The sequence below is a fragment of the Heteronotia binoei genome, chromosome 20, assembly GCF_032191835.1.
Source record: "Heteronotia binoei isolate CCM8104 ecotype False Entrance Well chromosome 20, APGP_CSIRO_Hbin_v1, whole genome shotgun sequence".
In the NCBI taxonomy this organism is placed as follows: Eukaryota; Metazoa; Chordata; class Lepidosauria; order Squamata; family Gekkonidae; genus Heteronotia; species Heteronotia binoei.
Window position 1 is genome coordinate 13,442,203 of NC_083242.1, and position 18,197 is coordinate 13,460,399.

The 18,197-nt window shown below is 46.8% G+C and overlaps 1 protein-coding gene across 2 annotated transcripts; it reads left to right on the forward strand.

Annotated features, from left to right (window-relative positions):
- Nucleotides 1–2,645: 2,645 nt before the first annotated feature.
- DECR2 (2,4-dienoyl-CoA reductase 2) lies at nt 2,646–16,758 on the forward strand. Of its 2 annotated transcripts, none has more exons than XM_060260571.1 (9): nt 2,646–2,770; nt 3,623–3,691; nt 5,615–5,666; nt 6,326–6,461; nt 8,413–8,537; nt 9,698–9,791; nt 10,807–10,911; nt 12,720–12,937; nt 16,078–16,758. In XM_060260571.1, exons 1-8 carry the CDS (start codon nt 2,661–2,663, stop codon nt 12,935–12,937), a joined length of 909 nt encoding a protein of 302 aa, XP_060116554.1. In that variant the 5' UTR covers nt 2,646–2,660; the 3' UTR covers nt 16,078–16,758. The 2 variants fall into 2 exon arrangements, with proteins under 2 accessions (XP_060116554.1, XP_060116555.1); XM_060260572.1 differs by having other exon boundaries at nt 2,646–2,814; nt 16,078–16,159.
- The last annotated feature ends 1,439 nt before the right edge of the window (nt 16,759–18,197 follow it).

The window sequence follows — 18,197 nt, forward strand, 5'->3', positions numbered from 1 at the left end:
GAAAGGTCGTGAAACTGTGAAGGGGGGTCGCTTCTTCCAGAGAGAGCAGGCTCAAACAAATAGGAAATCAACGTAGTATTAAGGCATGAAGATGTCGTGTTAAATAGGCTCAATGCAATAGATTCACCAGAGCATTTAAATAGGTTGGAAAAGAGATGGCCCTTTCTGTCTTTCCTCGCGTTGGGGGAGGTGAAGTGGCTGAGGGACATGGCTGTGAAAGACGGTTGCCAACTCCAGGTTGGGAACTTCCTGGATATGTGGGGGTGGAGCCTGAGGACCTCAGCAGGGTATAAAGCCATAGAGTCCACCCTCCAGGTGAGCTGTTTTCTCCAGGGGAACGGATTCTTGTGGTCTGGGAATCAGTTGAAATTTTGGGTGAACTCCAGGCCCCACTTGGAGGTTGGCAAGACTGCTATGAAACTGCAGTGGCCAGATCGCTGAGAAATTTCTCCTCCCAGAGATGAGATGGGCGGGAGTCACCTCTGCACACCTGAACTCTGCTCCCTCTTTGTTTGTTTTCCACCTTGCCTTGCTTGAGTTTTGCTGAAGGGAGAAAGCACTTCATTAGACCCTCTCTTTTGCAACTCTCTCTACCATTTCTCCTTAACCTTGCTGTACAAAGAATGGCAGGGAAAAGTGCGCGAGAGATGCCCTTCTCTGCCAGATTGGACCCTGGAGGGCACTTTTCCCTCTGTACTCCTGGCAAGATACTTATTGACAGAATTCCAACACGTTTCCCAGAGAACCTTGACAGATTTCCACCCCTTTGGCCTTTTAAAAAGATCTGCTGATTCCTTCCGAAGGCTTTGCCTTGCCAACACTGCAGCCTGTTCCTGCACGTTAAGAAAAATCTTTTTTGCTGATGTCACGTGCAGCTGTGGCCTGGGATGCAGAAAAGCGGGTTGCGAAACGTCTCCACCTGTCTTATCAACAACCCCCACCCCAACAAAGTTCAGAAGCGCTGGATTGTTTCTGAGATGTGAACTACTAAATCATGTGTCGTGTATGCAGGCTACTGTTGAGTTTCCTTCCTAGTGTTTTGTGTGAAAAGTTCATAACATTTTGACACTTGTTAGCTGTGACCTGGATTGCCCAGGTGAGCCCGATCTCGTCAGATCTTGGAAGCTAAGCAAGGATGACCCTGGCAAGTACTTGGAAGGGAAGACCTCTTTGGAATACCCCAGCCGGGGCACAGAGGCAGTGATACAAGCCACCGCTCTGAAATGTCCTAACCCCGCTGGAGCCACCAGAAGTCAACATGACTTCCAAGATGCGAGTACACAAGCGCACACACAAATACCAAGTAATTGACTCCCCCCACCCCACCCCAGCCACATGCAGGGCCTTTTTTGTAGCAAGAACTTCTTTGCATACTAGGCCACACACACCCTGATGTAGCCAATCCTCCTGGAGCTTACAGTAGATCCTGTATGAAGAGCCCTGTAAACTCTTAAGAGGATTGGCTACATCAGGGGTGTGTGGCCTAATATCAGGGCTTTTTGTAGCAGGGGCTCCTTTGCATATTAGGCCACACACCCCCTGATGTAGCCAGTCCTCCTGGAACTTACAGTAGGCCCTGGAATAAGAGCCCTGTAAGCTCTTGTAGGATTGGCTACATCAGGAGTGTGTGGCCTAATATGCAAAGGAGTTCCTACTACAGAAAAAGCCCTGCCCTGATGAATTTTTCCCTGGTTTTGTTTGGTGTGGGAAACTATTTATTTACTTCCCCCACTCCCCTCCCCCAATAGTGACCTGGTAGTTTGCAACATTCCCTTTTATTCTCATAATGACACTTTCAGGTAGGTTAAGCCAAGAGCATATGACAGGCCCAAGGACACTCTGCAAGCTTCCATGGCAGAGTGAGAATTCGAACCTGGGTCTCCCAGATCCTAGTTCAACCAGTATATCACACCGACTTACACTAGGTGGAGCAGGGTGGGGGTGATTTTAAAGGGATATCAAAGGATTTTCCAGCTCATGTTCTGTTTCAGCTATAAAACAATTTTCTTTGTGTCCTGTGCTGGGGAGGGACTGTGGCTCTGTGGCAGAGCATCTGCTTGGCATGCAGAACGTCCCAGGTTCAATCCCCAGCATCTCCACTTACAAGGATCAGGCAGGAGGTGATGGGGAAGACTGAGACCTTGGAGAACCGCTGCCTGCCTGAGTAGACCAGAGGTGGCCAAACTGTGGCTCGGGAGCTACTTGTGGCTCTTTCACACATATTGTATGGCTCTTGAATCCCCCACTACCCATCGGCCAGCCTGGAGAAGGCATTTGTCTCCTTAAATCACTTCAAACCAAGCCAGCCAGCAGCTTAGAGAATGCATTTGAAGTTAAAGTTGCTTTCTTTCCTCCCCTCCCTCCCTCCCTCCCTCCCTCCCTTCCTTCCTTCCTGTTTTGTGGCTTTCAAACATCTGATGTTTATTCTATGTGGTTTTTACATTAAGCAAGTTTGGCCACCCCTGGAGTAGACAATACTTACCTTGATGGACCGAAGGTCTTATTCAGTATAAAGCAACTGCGTGTGACGATGTCTCTTCTCAAGCTGTTCTGGCTGCATGCGAGTCCAGCTGCATCATGGCCTTGGTGGTGTTTGGGAGCCACAGGCTGAAAGAGGTGGCTGTTTTTCCATGTTGGGCTTCTTTTCTGCAGACCCCTCCATGGAGCCCGCCATGCCCCAGCAAGGCTCTGCGTGCGAGCCACCTCCCGATGTGGACACGGACGACTGTCTCCAGGAGTATTGCTACCTCTTCAGCCCGGACATCCTTAAGTGAGTGTGGCCAAGATCGCTCTTGTGCTGGCCAAAAACCTGTTGTGAATCTATTATAGGGATAATACCCTTCATTTAACCTTTTAAGTTAAACTTGTTCCAGCACTAGAGGTGTGGAAATCTAGTAAAACTGTTGGAGGGGGGACCTTTCCTCTCCAGAGGAAGTTTGGTGTAGTGGTTAAGTGTGCGGACTCTTATCTGGGAGAAACGGGTTTGATTCCCCACTCCTCCACTTGCACCTGCTGGAATGGCCTTGGGTCAGCCATAGCTCTGGCAGAGGTTGTCCTTGAAAGGGCAGCTTCTGTCGGAGCTCTCTCAGCCCCACCTACCTCACAGGGTGTCTGTTCTGGGTAGTGGGGGAGGTACAGGAGATTGTGACTGCTCTGAGACTCTGAGATTCAGAGTATAAGGCGGGATATAAATTCAATATCATCTTCTTCCAATTTTTCCCCCAAGGACATTTTTCTAAAGGTCTGAGACAGATCTCAGAACTCTCTCAGCCCTACCGACCTCCCAGAGAACGGACTGGAATCTCGTGGAAACTTAAAGAATAAATGTCTGTTGTGCAGAGAGGAGGAGGAAAGGAGATTGTAAGCCGCTCTGAGATGCCGAGTGAAGGGTGGGGTATAAATCCAGTTCTCCTCCTCCTCCTTTGCCTGAGACGACAGAGTGGTTGGCGGGTTTCACCTGCAGCTACCGGGACCCTTTGATCCTCTCGCAGGTGGTGCAAGATTTGCCGGAGCAGACTGGCCATTCCTTCCTTGATGTCTTAATGTCATTTTTGAATGTACATGGCAAAAAGTCACAGGCAGATTCTGTTGTGTGAAAATATCCTTCCTCCTCTTTTTCCAGGGGCAAGGTCGCATTCATCACTGGAGGGGGCTCTGGGATTGGATTCCGCATTGCAGAGGTCCTGATGAGGTGCGATTAATTTCCTCCAGGAGGATTGGCTACATTTATTTCTGTCAATTTATAGTCCGCCCTTTCCCATCATGGGCTCAAGGCAGATTCCAACATAGTAAAACAATTAAAAACCAACAGTAAAACAATCAAACAGATAAATAATAGAACAATCGAACAGTTAAAACAGATTTGGAGTTAAAACAATTAGACCAGGGGTGGCCAACAGTAGCTCTCCAGATGTTTTTTTGCCTACAACTCCCATCAGCCCCAGCCATTGGTCATGCTGGCTGGGGCTGATGGGAGTTGTAGGCAAAAAACATCTGGAGAGCTACCTTTGGCCACCCCTGAATTAGACCATTTGCTCAGAATTTAATTTAGAATACAAGCCGAGAGAGGTCACTAGAATGGATAACACAACAAAAAATGCAAGCTAGTGACCAATTTACTAAGAAATATCTAGAAACCAGTCCACATGTCCAAAACATGTACATTCAAGTCCCAAAGCAGTGTGGTGACAAGCCAATCGATTAAGTACTTGTTTCTTTCCAGTCTTCATCAGACCTGAAACCAATATTGATACAATTATATTAGATTCTTTACATAATTTTTTAAAAAGGGGGCGCAGAGCATCTCCAACAGCAATTTTACATTAGCTGCAGCTCAGTATGAGGCTTCTTAATTTAGGCAGCATGGATGACGTGGACACATCAATTAAGACATACTTGTCACAGCTTAGGTGTCCAAAAGATGTCAGCCATATCGGCCCCATCGTCAGCAATCCGTGCTGGGAGGCCAGTTAGATGGTGTAACCCGATAAGGACGTCCGCCTGCCTCGGCCATAGGCCTGGCGGAAGAGCTCCGTCTTGCAGAACCTCTGGAATGGCAACAAATCCGGTAGGGCCCACACCTCCACAGGGAGCTGATTCCACCAGGTTGCATACATCTAATATGCAAAAGTGTTCCTGTTACAAAAAAAAGCCCTGCCTCGACCAATGGGGAAAATAGAGGCTTGTTCTGTAGCTTCTGTGCAATTGAGGAATCCTGATAAAGCAAGCTGTGGCACAGGAAAGAAGCAAGAGAGAGGGAGAAAGCAGCAGACTGGCAGGCCCACGGGCTGTGCATTTGACACTCCTGTTCTAACGTACACTTTGGTGAAATGGAGGCTGCTTGGTCAGCACCATGATGAATTGAGTTCTGGTCCAGAAATGCATATGCTAGAAGAGAAATTGGCTTAATTTTTCTGGTACTAAGAAATCCCTGGTTTTGGATTATTGTGTTACTTGAGCAATTTTCCTTTTTTCCAAGTAGCAGATTTCAGATGTCTGACAAAGATGGTTTCCATAGCTTAAGTAGCAGGCCTCAGATTCAGCAGGAGCTCACAGGAGTGCAACGCAACCTTTTCGAGGGTTCCCCCTCCTCCTCCCCACCTCCCTTGTCCATTGAATATTAGGTGCAGCTGCATAACAATCCCTGGATTAGGAGAGCAGGCAGCCAGCCAGCCACCAGGGGCTTTGCCACTCTCCCAGCAGCCCTCATTAACCCCTGGAGAAGCCCAAGCCACCCTTTCTCCAATTTTTATGTGATTTGGGGCGGCAAGTGGCTTGCTGGCCTTTTGACTGTGGGGGGCGGCCCAGGAGAGCCCCAGGTGAGTGAGGCCTGCTTGGGCTGGCTGGATCTCTCACCAGCCCAAGCAGGCCTCGCTTGCCCAGGGCTCTCCTTTCTTGCATGAGGTTGCTTTTGGCTGGGGGGGGTGCGTATGCTGATGAGGTATGTTAATGAGCTCTGCCACCTATTTTTCTACAAAATGACCCCTCTTAAGTAGCAAATGGGTTTCCCCTTTAGGTGGAAGGTTTGTGTGTGATGCGGGTCCTATGTGTTCCTCATTTTGTGTGTGATGCAGGATCCACGTGTTCCTAATTTTGGGGTGGTTTTCCTTTGCAGACACGGCTGCCAAACCATCATTGCAAGCAGGAACCTGCAGAAACTGACGGAAGTGAGTGGGTGAGACGTTGCAGTAAGGTTTATAAAGATTTTTTTAAAACAGGGTTGGGCAAGTTCCAAACGATGCACAGCAGCTGATAAACAATGGGTAGAACGTTTTGAGTAATGTGTCTTAAGATCTACAGTCCGTATAAGTAACCAAGGTAAAACTGAAAATCTGTGATTGATGCTGCTGACAATCAGGAATAAAAGGAAATGAAACCTCTGTGGAGTTTTTCAACGTATATCTATCAAATGATGAAGTAAAAATAAGAAGGGCTCCTCTGGATACAGCCACCGTGTTGAAATTCTCCCTTATCCTTTAACAGCCAGTTTGGTGTAGTGGTTAAGTGTGTGGACTCATATCTGGGAGGACCGGGCTTGATTCCCCTCTTCTCCACTTGCAGCTGCTGGAATGGCCTCGGGTCAGCCATAGCTCTCGCAGGAGCTCCCTCTCAGCCTCACCCACCTCACAGAGTGTCTGTTGGGTGGGGGGAAGGTAAAGGAGAGTGTGACCACTCTGAGATTCAGAGTATAGAGTGGGATAGAAATCCAATATCAACAACAACAACACTCCCAAAATGTTTTCCACCTTGTCTGGCATCTTTATGGCGGGAAGGCTGGAGGGGCATGTGTTATTCTTTCACGTCAAACCCTTCTTTCCTTTTACAGGCTTCCCAAAAACTGTCAGCAGCCACCGGCCAGCGATGCTTACCCCTCTCCCTCGACGTCAGGCAACCCCAGGCAATCGTGTCGGCTGTGGATGAGGCCCTGAAAGAGTTTTCGAGGATTGATATCCTTGTTAACAGTGAGTTGGGTTGAGGGCAGGGGCTGTCATTTGGGGTCCTGGGCAGCCACCAGCAAGTCCGGGGGAAAAAACGGATACTGATGTGTGCTCAGAAAACAGGGTCCCTGCGAGTTCTCAGACAGCGAAGGCCTCTGCGAGTGCAAGGAGGACTATGTGTGATGCTGTTCATAGACTGAGTTGGTTCTCATGAGAACATAAGAGAAGCCATGTTGGATCAGGCCAATGGCCCATCCAGTCCAACACTCTGTGTCACATAAGAACAGAAGAGAAGCCATGTTGGATCAGGCCAATGGCCCATCCAGTCCAACACTCTGTGTCACATAAGAGAAGCCATGTTGGATCAGGCCAGTGGCCCATCCAGTCCAACACTCTGAGTCACATAAGAACATAAGAGAAGCCATGTTAGATCAGGCCAATGGCCCATCCAGTCCAACACTCTGTGTCACATAAGAACATAAGAGAAGCCATGTTGGATCAGGCCAATGGCCCATCCAGTCCAACACTCTGAGTCACATAATAAGAGAAGCCATGTTGGATCAGGCCAATGGCCCATCCAGTACAACACTCTGAGTCACATAAGAACATAAGAGAAGCCATGTTGGATCAGGCCAATGGCCCATCCAGTCCAACACTCTGTGTCACATAAGAACATAAGAGAAGCCATGTTGGATCAGGCCAGTGGCCCCTCCAGTCCAACACTCTGAGTCACATAAGAACATAAGAAAAGCCATGTTAGATCAGGCCAATGGCCCATCCAGTCCAACACTCTGTGTCACATATTTATTTATTTATTACGTTAAGCTTATATCCCGCCCTCTCCGCAAGCGGACTCAGGGCGGCTCACAACATCACATTACTTGCATTAAAAACCAATAAAACATATAAAACATAATTACATATTTAAATTCTTTAAAACATTTCATGGTGCTGTATTAATACAGTACAGTATAGCGGTTCTGAAAGTTCGATGGTGACCATCGGTACTCTGCATGGAGCTCTATATGATGTCCAGTGGCAGCTCTCTCTCGGTTAAATGTCGAAGGCCTGTCGGAACAATTTGGTCTTACAGGCCCTGCGGAATGTAGACAAATCCCTCAGGGCCCTTATGGCCTCCGGGAGAGCATTCCAGAGTTCTGGCGCTGCCACCGAGAAGGCCCTGGCTCGTGTCATACACAACCTGGCTTCTTTTGGTCCAGGGATGGACAATAGATTTTTCGTCCCTGAATGCAGTGCTCTCTGGGGAATATGCGGAGAAAGGCAGTCCCTCAGATAGACAGGTCCCTGACCATAAAGGGCTTTAAAGGTCAACACCTTGAAACGAACTCGGAACACAACAGGAAGCCGGTGCATCTCTTTCAGCACCGGCTGAATGTGCTCCCATCAAGGGAGTCTCATTAACAGCCGCGCCGCAGCGTTCTGCACTAGCTGTAGTCTCCGGGTTAGCGTCAAGGGTAGCCCCATGTAGAGAGTGTTACAGTGATCTATTCTTGAGGTGACCGTAGCATGGATCACCATTGCTAAGTCGTCGTGCTCCAGGAACGGGAGCATAAGAACATAAGAGAAACCATGTTGGATCAGGCCAATGGCCCATCCAGTCCAACACTCTGTGTCACACAGTGGACAGAAAACTCAAGTGCCATCAGGAGGTCCACCAGTGGGGCCTAGTTTGCCAGTGTCTCTAGCAATTGTGTCTCTAGCAGTGTCTCTATCAATTGCTGGTAGCTCTCTGGGGTCGAGCCAAGAGGGGTTTTTCCCAGCTGCTGCTGAGATTCTAAAAGGGCAGATAAGTGAAGATATGGAACTGGGGACCTGTGTGCAAAGTGGATGTTCTGCCACCATACCACTTGCTTTCTTGTTCATATAGTAGGGCAGATAAGCTGTTGCAGATGCAAAGGGCAACCTGTCTAGTGGCCTCAACAGCCCTGACTCCATCTCTGGTTTTCTTCCCCAGATGCTGCAGGTAACTTCCTCTGTCCAGCTAGCTCACTGTCCTTCAACGCCTACAAAACAGTGATTGATATAGACACTTTGGGCACGTTCAACGTCTCTAAAGTCTTGTATGATAAGTGGCTCCGGGTAAGCAACCCTTCCCTGCCCAAGCAGGGGATCAACTGAATCCTCCCTCCCTTCCTTTGTAGTCCACCTTTCTAGACAAGACCCAAGGTGGATTACAGTGAAAAACAGTGCAGTTAGACCAGCATAATACATATTGTATACAAAATGAGAATGCATTACATGGAAAGTACAGGCAGTAAAGCTGGAACAAAGACAATTGGGACCAAGGCAGTGTGACTTTGTATTAATATGAACAATTAAGTGCCGTTGACTCTCAGCTGACTTATGACAACCCCTCAAGGGGCTTCCAAGGCAAGAGATGATCAGAGGTGGTTTGCCATTTCCTGCCTCTGCATCCCTGCCCTGGTATTCCTTGGTGGTCTCCCATCCCAGTACTGACCATGGCTGACCCTGCTTAGTTTGATTCTGAAGACACTGACTATAGCCATTTTCACTTTATAAAAATATCCTCTGCTTTACACATTCTGGGTGGAAAAATAGGGCCATAGAACATCTAGGCTTGTGGTTGAGTGTTCCCTGAAGGTATCTGTCTCTTTGGTGTAGTGTAGAGCCAGTGTGGTGTAGTGGTGAAGAGTAGCAGACTCTGATCTGGAGAACCGGGTTTGATTTCCCCACTCCTCCACATGCAGCCAGCTGGGTGACCTTGGGTCAGTCACAAGTTTTTTCAGAGCTGTTCTCAGAGAGCTCTCTTAGCCCCACTTAGCTCACAGGGTGTCTGTTGTGGGGAGAGGGAGGGAAGGAGATTGTAAGCTGCTCTGAGACTCCAAGTGAAAGGTGGAGTATAGATCTAATCTCTTCTTCCTGTCTGGGTGACCTTGGTGCAGTCCCAGTTCTCTCAGAGCTCTCTCAGCCCCACCTACCTCCTGGGGTGTCTGTTGTAGGGAGAGGAAGGAAAGGAGATCATAAGCTCTCTGGGACTCTGAGTGAAGGGCGAGATATAAACCGAATTCTTCTTCTTCCTCCTCCTTTTTATGGCAATTTTATGGCAATTGTTCCTGGATTATTCCCTTTCTTTCATAGGATGTTCAGCAGGCAAACCTATGGATCACGTGGTCTTCTGGGACACGGAACTGTGGTTTTGCTTCTGGACTCCTCTCGATTTGTTGTTAATTCCTCCAGGTTAGTTGCTCAAATTGACTCTCTTTTTTGTACTGATTTAGGACCATGGTGGAGTCATTGTGAATATCACAGCAACACTCAGCTACAGAGGCCAGGCTCTCCAGGTGCATGCTGGGACGGCTAAGGCCGCTGTAGGTATGATGAATGCTTGCAAAAACTGCTCTCTCTTTGGGCCTTCTGCAGCCTCGTGGGTGCTGACTGTTGCTACTTCCCTTTGCACGTGGCCATGTTTCAGCAGAGCCTTTTAGCCTCTTAATAGTGAGCAGGAGCAGGGACACTTCTTATTGTGGATACCGCATTTATTTGCTGAAGTCTGCCTTTCTGATTTAGGAAAGGCTTTTTCATGCTCTTTTTTTCCATTTCATTGGTTATTGATAGTTACGGAAGCATCAGCTGTCAAAACTGATACTAAATATTGAGTCCAGCGGTACCTATAAGACCAACAAAAGTTTATTGTAGGTATGCACTTTTGTGTGCAGGCACGCTTCCAGTTTGGTGGAGTGGTTAAGTGTGCGGACTCCTATCTGGGAGAACCGGGTTTGATTCCCCACTATTCCACTTGCACCTGCTGGAATGGCTTTGGGTCAGCCATAGCTCTCGCAGAGGTTGTTCTTGAAAGGGAAGCTTCTGGGAGAGCTCTCTCAGCCCCACCTACCTCACAGGCAGTGTTCCCTCTAAGCCGAGTTAGTGTGAGCTAGCTCACAGATTTTTTAGCCTCCACCTCACACATTTTTGTCCTAGCTCAGAAAGGATGACCGCAGAGCACTGTAACTTATGGCACTAGCTCACAACTTTAATGTACCTGCTGAAATGGTCTTGGGTCAGCCATAGCTCTGGCAGAGGTTGTTCGTGAAAGGGCAGCTTCTGGGAGAGCTCTCTCAGATTCACCCACCTCACAGGGTGTCTGTTGTGGGGGAAGAAGATAAAGGAGATTGTAAGCCACTCTGAGACTCTGATTCAGAGAGAAGGATGGGGTATAAATCTACAGTTGTCTTCTTTTTCCTTAGATACAATGAAGTGCCAAACAATAATAATTGTTATTTGGTGAAGCAGATGTTGTTATGAGTTTGGGAGCACTGGGGTTCCGGTCCTATCCGGCTCAGTCCTTTTTAGCTCCTCCTCCCAAATCTGTCTGCCTCTTTCCCTGCAGATGCAATGACCAAACATCTGGCTGTCGAATGGGGACCCAACAGAATCCGAGTGAACAGCCTGGCCCCGGGCCCCATTACAGGCACAGAGGGCTTCCGGCGTTTGGGTAAGTAGTTGGAGGCGTTGAGTAGTAGATATTGAGCTTTCTGGGTTTTTAAAAAATTATTATTGGATGAGTGAGCCAGAATGGCCTCGTGTAGAGGTGTCAAACTCATTCGTTATGAGGGCTGGATCTGAATATGAGTCACTTTGTTGGGCCAGACCGGGCCATGTGCACTGTGAAATGTACATTAAGTACTGGAGATATAAACTTTATAAAGATACAGGCAAACCCCATTAACAATATTATTATTTTTTTACTCAAAATACAAACAAAAACAATTGATTCCTAGCAATGAAAGCAACTGATTTACTGGGAAACCCAATAAATGTATTTCACTATATGCAAGACTAAGTGTTTTCCCCAAGGGATACCATAAAAGGGAGAGTACCTTACATTTCCATATATACCAGTTGCACGTGGGCTGGGTTTTGACCTCCGGGCCTTGTGTTTGATACCCCTGGCCTAGTGTATAGAGCAGAGGTGGCCAAACTTGCTTAATGTAGGAGCCACATAGAATAAATGTCAGATGTTTGAGAGCCACAAGATATGAATGTCAGATGTTTGAGAGCTGCAAGACAAGAAGGAAGGAAGCAAATAGATGGGGGAGGTGGAAAGAAAGCAACTTTAATGCATTCTCTAAGCTGCTGGCTGGCTTGGCTTGGAGAAGTGGTTTAAAGAGAGAAATGCCTTCTCCAAGTTGGCCAGTGGGGCAGTAGGGGCTTCGAGAGCCACACAATATGTGTGAAAGAGCCACATGTGGCTCCCAAATCACAGTTTGTCCACCCCTAGTATAAAGTGTTGAACTGGGATCCTGGAGGCCTAGGTTTGAATTCCCACTTCCACCATGGAATCTTGCTGAGTGACCTTGTGCCCACCACCAGAGCGGAACTAGAAGAAGAAGAATGGCAGATTTATACCCCGCCCTTCTCTCTGAATCAGAGACTCAGAGCGGCTTACAATCTCCTATATCTTCTCCCCCCACAACAGACACCCTGTGAGGTGGGTGGGGCTGAGAGGGCTCTCACAGCAGCTGCCCTTTCAAGGACAACCTCTGCCAGAGCTCTGGCTGACCCAAGGCCATTCCAGCAGGTGCAAGTGGAGTAGTGGGAAATCAAACCTGGTTCTCCCAGATAAGAGTCCACACGCTTAACCACTGCACCAAACTATCATAAAGATGAACAGCAAAATGCAAGAATGGGTAACTATGGCAAAACTGACACATCACATTAATTGAAGGCCAAAAGATACATCTGAAAACAACTGGGGAGCTTTTTATGCTTATTCAGGCCTTTTTTTGGTAGCAGGAACTCTTTTACATATTAGGCCGCACACCCCTGATGCAGCCAATCATCCTAGAGCTTACAGTAGGCCCTGCAAGAAGAGCACAGTAAGCTGTTGGAAGATTGACTACATCAGGGGTGTGTGGACTAATATGCAAAGGCGTTCCTGCTACAAAAAAAGCCCTGCTTACTAATCTTTGTAGCTATCTATTTGAATGGTTTCTATTACATGACAGTTCTTATAGGAAATATTAAGAATATTATCTTTTGTATGATTTTTATCACAACAAACTGTTATGTTAAAATTATACACAAAGAGGCTATTCAGGTTTGATTTTATTATTGATAAGACGGGATAAAAATGAAAATATATTATGACCCAAGAGTAGAATAAGTTGAGTAGGTTGTTATAGTGGTTTATTAAGTTACCATGTCATATATTTTATATGTGTGCGTGTGCGCTGATATGATATCAGCCATGCTGATCCTCCGCAGCCACTCCGTCTTCTGATCCCTTTCTCCCCCTCTCAGGCGGGCGTCACGCCGAGTCGAGCGGCCTCTACCAAACCATCCCTCTCCTGCGCATGGGCAACAAGACGGAGATCGCCCACAGCGTGCTGTACTTGGCAAGCCCTTTGGCCTCTTATGTGACCGGCACGACCCTGGTGGTGGACGGGGGCAGCTGGCTGACCACCCCGAACGACTTCCCCTCTCTGTTGGGTATTGCCTCACACTCTTCTAAGCTCTAGGTGACGTTCCTTTCCCGCTCTCTGGGGGATTTAGAGAGCTAAGCGAGGGCCCCGTGTCGGAAGCAGAGTGGGGTGAGAGTTTGTGTCGCGTTGTATTCCTCGGGGGCGGGGTGTCTTGCCGCTGGAACGTCTCGGTGCCTGAGCTGTGCATGGCAGCTGCAGAGGGTGAACATCGGGCTCTTTGCTTTATCTTCCAAGGGAACGCTCGTGCCCGGAGGTTAATAGGTACCTTCTGGCACGGCTACGGCTGGAGAAATGGGATGCATCGACTGTCCCGTCTTGGAGAGTTTATTCCTGACTCCAGGGCTTTTTTTTTTTGTAGCAGGAACTCCTTTGCGTATTAGGCCACACACCCCTGATGTAGCCAGTCCTCCTGGAGCTTACAGTAGGCCCTGAACTAAGAGCCCTGGAAGCTCCAGGAGGATTGGCTACGTCGGGGAGGAGTGGCCTAATACGCAAAAGAGGACCTGCTACGAAAAAAAAAAGCCCTGCCTAACTCAGACTGGCATCCAAAATGCATTGGGAGGTGAAAGACTTGCATCTTTAAAACAAAGCAGTAGACAAGTTCACCTTTAAGACCAACTAAGTTTTATTCAGAATGTAAGCTTTCGTATGAAGTCTGCTTAAGAGTTTACATTCTGAATAAAACGTAGTTGGTCTTAAAGGTGCACTTGTCTACTGCTTTGTTCTATTGCTTCAGACCAACACGGCTGCCTACTGGGATCTAATTGCGTCTTTCAAGCAAGGGGCTTTTAAGGCAAGGGAGAAGCAGAGGTGGTTTGCCTCTGCCTTCCTCTGCAGAGTCTTGCTTGGTGGTGGTCACCCTTCCAAGTACTGACCCTGTTTCGTTCCAAGGCCTGATGAGAGCAGGTTACTGCATCATTCTGCATCCCAAACAAGCTGCCTGGAAGCATGCAGTATAAGACCTGCTTGCACTCCTTATTCAAAGAGTCTTAAGTACAGAGGCACTTGAGTATCCTCAAATTCAAATCCAGGTGTTAGTTTAAAGTCACAAATAGGCTCTTCTGCCCTCCAAATACAGACTAGAATACAATCCGAGAGAGGTCACTATAATGGATAATACAACAAAAATGCAAATGAAATGTACATTCAAGTCCCAAAGTAGCGTGGTGACAAGCCAATCGATTAAGTACTTGTTTCTTTCCAGTCTTCATCAGACCTGGGACTAGTATTGATTCAATTATATAGATTCTTTACACAATTTTCAAAAAAGAGGGACGCGGAGCGTCTCCAGCAGCAATTTCACATTGGCTACAGCTCAATATGAGGCTTCTTGGCTTGTCACCACACTACTTTGGGACTTGAATGTACATGTTTTGGACATGTGGACTGGTTTCTATATACTTCTTAATAAATTGGTCACTAGCTTGCATTTTTTGTTGTATTCTCCAAATACAGACAGCAGAGTTTCCTGCCCCCCCACCCCCCATATATAGTTTATCCATTTTTACTTCAGGGTGACATATGTTTTATCATTTTATCTTCTCAACAACCCTGTGAGGCAGGTCAGGCTGAGAGAAAGTGACTGGCCCGGGACCACCTAGCTGAGTTTCCTTGGCAGAGCTGGGATTCAAACCTGGGTCTCTCCCAGATCCTAGCCCAAAGCTCTGCCTATACTGTTCCAGGATGATCAATAATTACATGATAACACACAGGGATAACACACAGGGCTTTTTTTGTAGCAGGGACTCCTTTGCATATTAGGCCACATGCCCCTGGTGTGTGCGGACTCTTATCTGGGAGAACGGGGTTTTATTCCCCATTCCTCCACTTGCAGCTGCTGGAATGGCCTTGGGTCAGCCACAGCTCTTGCAGGAGTTGTCCTTGAAAGGGCAGCTGGTGTGAGAGCCCTCTCAGCCCCACCCACCTCACAGTGTGTCTGTTGTAGGGGGAGAAGATACGGGAGATGGTAAACCACTCTGAGGCTCTGATTCAGAGAGAAGGGCGGGATATAAATCTGCAGTCGTCGTCTTCTTCTGCTATAGCCAATCCTCCAAGAGCTGACAGGGCTTTTAGTACAGGGCCTATTGTAAGCTCCAGGAGAACTGACTACATCAGGGGTATGCGGCCTAATATGCAAAGGAGTCCCTGCTACACAAAAATGCCCTGATAATACATTTGAAGTGTCAAAAACCTTCTGTGTAAGGTAGGTCAGGTTGATCTCCAAATTGCAGGTAGAAGGCGGGAGTCCAGGTCTGAGAGTGATTTGCAGAAGGGACACGTCATGAATTTGCCGGCCAGGTGACATTCACACAAGTCACATCTGAATTTGCATCTCGATCTCTTCGCCTCAGCTTCTTTTGTTGTGATGTTACCGTCTTGCGTTGTGAATTTCTCAGGAAGCTTTGAGACTCTGCTTGCATCAGCGTTCTAACCGTGCACGTGAAGGGTTTATGTATCTGCCCTTTTATAACTAAAATGCATGAACAACTGGCTTTCAGGGTTCTCTTTTGTATGTACGGGCGGGGAGAAAGAAATACAGCGTCCTTAAGTGACACGTCCTTTTCTTTATGTGTTGTTTACGCACGTCGTGCAGTTTTATTCTGAGCCGAGCTGCGAAGTTGTTGAGCGATCCGGAAGTTCCGAAAATAAGATTGCCTTATCTGTCTAGCGGAAGGTCTTGCTACCTGAGTGCTTTCAGATCTTGTTTCTGCCCGTCTCTCTCTCTCTCTCTCTTAACTTTTTTTATTGCAAACTTTACTAATGATACATGCCCTGAGGAATCATTTAAGCAATATTTAAGCGCAATAAACCTTATACTATACAACTAGAAAACTCAGTATGGCAATGACTTCAAGAGTAAATATCCATTTCCTGTGACCAAGGTTTGATATTCAAAACATTATTCAATCATGACATGAAAGTACTGTCTGATATCATCCCAAATCCAATAAAATTAATAATATATATTTTTTAAAAAACAAGTAACTAAGCAAGATACAAGTGGGACTGACATATACATATATGATTTAAAGATTTAAAGAGAGAGAATTCATCTCTAAGTTAGGTTGCCTGGCAGGATATCACAAGCTGAAATAGACTCCATAAATGGGAACCATTTTTTCTGCTTCTGCCCGTATCTCATCGGCCTCATCCAACATCCCTCTTCTTTCTTACAGCTGTCTGGGCCACGGATGGAAAGAAAGGCAAATGAACTGGACTTCAGGACTTTTGCCGACAACACGCTTCCGTTGAGATGCTTTTCCCAGAAACATCTACGCGGTTTCGCTGTGGGCGGCCTCGGCCTTTCTCTGACAGCGGGGTGGTCTTAGACACAGCCGTGGAACTGGCAGCGTTTAAGGGAATGCCACTTAGACCTCAGCCACGTCTTTAGGATTTCTTCATTCTTAATTTCACAGCTACAACCTGCCGGTCACTTTGTCTCACAAGGAGAATTCTCTGCCTGCCGTTTTCTGGCTGGAAAAAGAAATCGGTTATTCCTGATCACCTTTCTCCCAGCTGGAGAAAGAAATGTGGGTAGTTGTACGTGTTCTCCGGCAGAGGTGAAAACAGCTTGGGAACTGGCCTGGTTCTCACTGTTTTGCATGCAGAAGGTCCTGGATTCAATTCCTCACATCTTCGCATAAATGATTGCAAAATAAGTGCTGTGAAAGACTTCCGCTTGGGGCCCCGAAAACCCAGGCAGTGTCCCATGGTTGTTGAGTCCCCCTCCCAAATCAATCCATCTTTATTTGTTGCAATCAAAGATCAGTTGAGATTGACACACAGGGAAAGAGCCACCAGTGCATCTGCATAGAATAAAATTTCAGAGCCATATAGTAAGTTGGTTTAACCGCAAACATCATTTACTTAATCGACTGCTTCCTTCTTGAGTATGCCAAGACGCAGAGTGGTGATGGATAAACAGATTCATTCAACTGCTCTGTTGTTTTAATTTTTTAATTGTGTTTTGAAGGACCAAATTATCTTCTGCACTAGACGATTTGGCTTGTTTGGATTAATTGGACTATTCCTATCTACATACATCAAATTCCCGATCGAACTGCTTTTTCTTCAGTAAGAAAAAAACGCAGGGTAGGTGACGATTAACCCCCCCCCCCCCGCCCATGCTGTTCATCTCCTTGAGAAAGCAATTCCAGAAGCTGCATTGTAAATAATTACAGAAGAAATTGTAAGGTGGGTTGAAACCTTAGAGTTGTGGGAGAGCAGGTGACGGATAAAGGAACTAGGTTATGGGGGATTTTATGTTCTTATTCACAATCTTTATCCAGTTTGAGATTGTCAGAAGCTATCTGGCATGGTATCCAGATGAACATTTGTGGCTCGCTCTAGACCAGGAGTGGCCAAACCGTGGCTCGGGAGCCACATGTGGCTCTTTTACACATATGGTATGGCTCTCAGAGCCCCCGCTGCCTCATCGGCTGGCTTGGAGAAGGCATTTCTCTCTTTAAATCACTTCTCCAAGCCAAGCCAGCTGGCAGCTTGGACAATGCATTTAAAGTTAAAGTCGCTTTCTTTCTACCTCTCCCTCCCCATCTTCCTTCCTTCCTATGATGTTGATGTCTTGCAGCTCTCAAACTTCTGACGTTTATTCTATGCAGCCCTTACGTTAAGCAAGTTTTACCATCCCTGCTCTAGACTGTAATTCCTAGAAGCACAGTTAAGCTGGGCTTTTAAATATTTGCAAATTCTTGTGCTTGTCTCGCAAGTTCTCCAGTTGGACCTTTCTCAAAGAAAGGCATGCACACGTGTTGACTATCTACCCACCGAGCCTGGATTTTCTTTGCTTCTCGTCTTTGTGGGTCTATGTTAAACATTTTTGCACTTTCTCCCCTGCTCTCCCCCCCCCCCCCCCACTAGCAATGCAGCAGCTGGAAGGGAGCAAAAAGTTGTCCTTGTGTAGATTCTCTATTTTCTGCCTAATAAATCCCTTTTGAAATACTTTGTTGGTCGGTCCTGTAGTTTGAGTACTGCTTGGATTTCTGAAGTTCAATACTGATAAGGAGAATCACAGAAAGGTTGAAAACAGGAAAAAAAACCGTGATACAATAACGAAAATAATATAACTCAAATCCAAAAAATTATTGAATACAAAACTTTTTCTAAATAATGTGGTTTCCACACACTACATTCATATACTATTTCAACTGGGTGAGATAATCAGTAACATTTTATAACTAAATGCATCTAAGCACACGTACAATATTTTACAGAAACTGATTCCATCCTCAAAGCGCTTAGTGCAGAGAAAGTGCTTGTATAGTAAAGTGTCATGCCC

What these genes read in the sequence shown, in the direction of transcription:
- DECR2 (XM_060260571.1), top strand. Translation starts at nt 2,661, where the DNA reads ATGGAGCCCGCCATGCCCCAGCAAGGCTCTGCGTGCGAGCCACCTCCC. An exon ending in GATTGATATCCTTGTTAACA is followed by an intron (nt 6,462 to 8,412) that starts GTGAGTTGGGTT and finishes TTTCTTCCCCAG; the next exon opens with ATGCTGCAGGTAACTTCCTC. An exon ending in TGTATGATAAGTGGCTCCGG is followed by an intron (nt 8,538 to 9,697) that starts GTAAGCAACCCT and finishes GTACTGATTTAG; the next exon opens with GACCATGGTGGAGTCATTGT.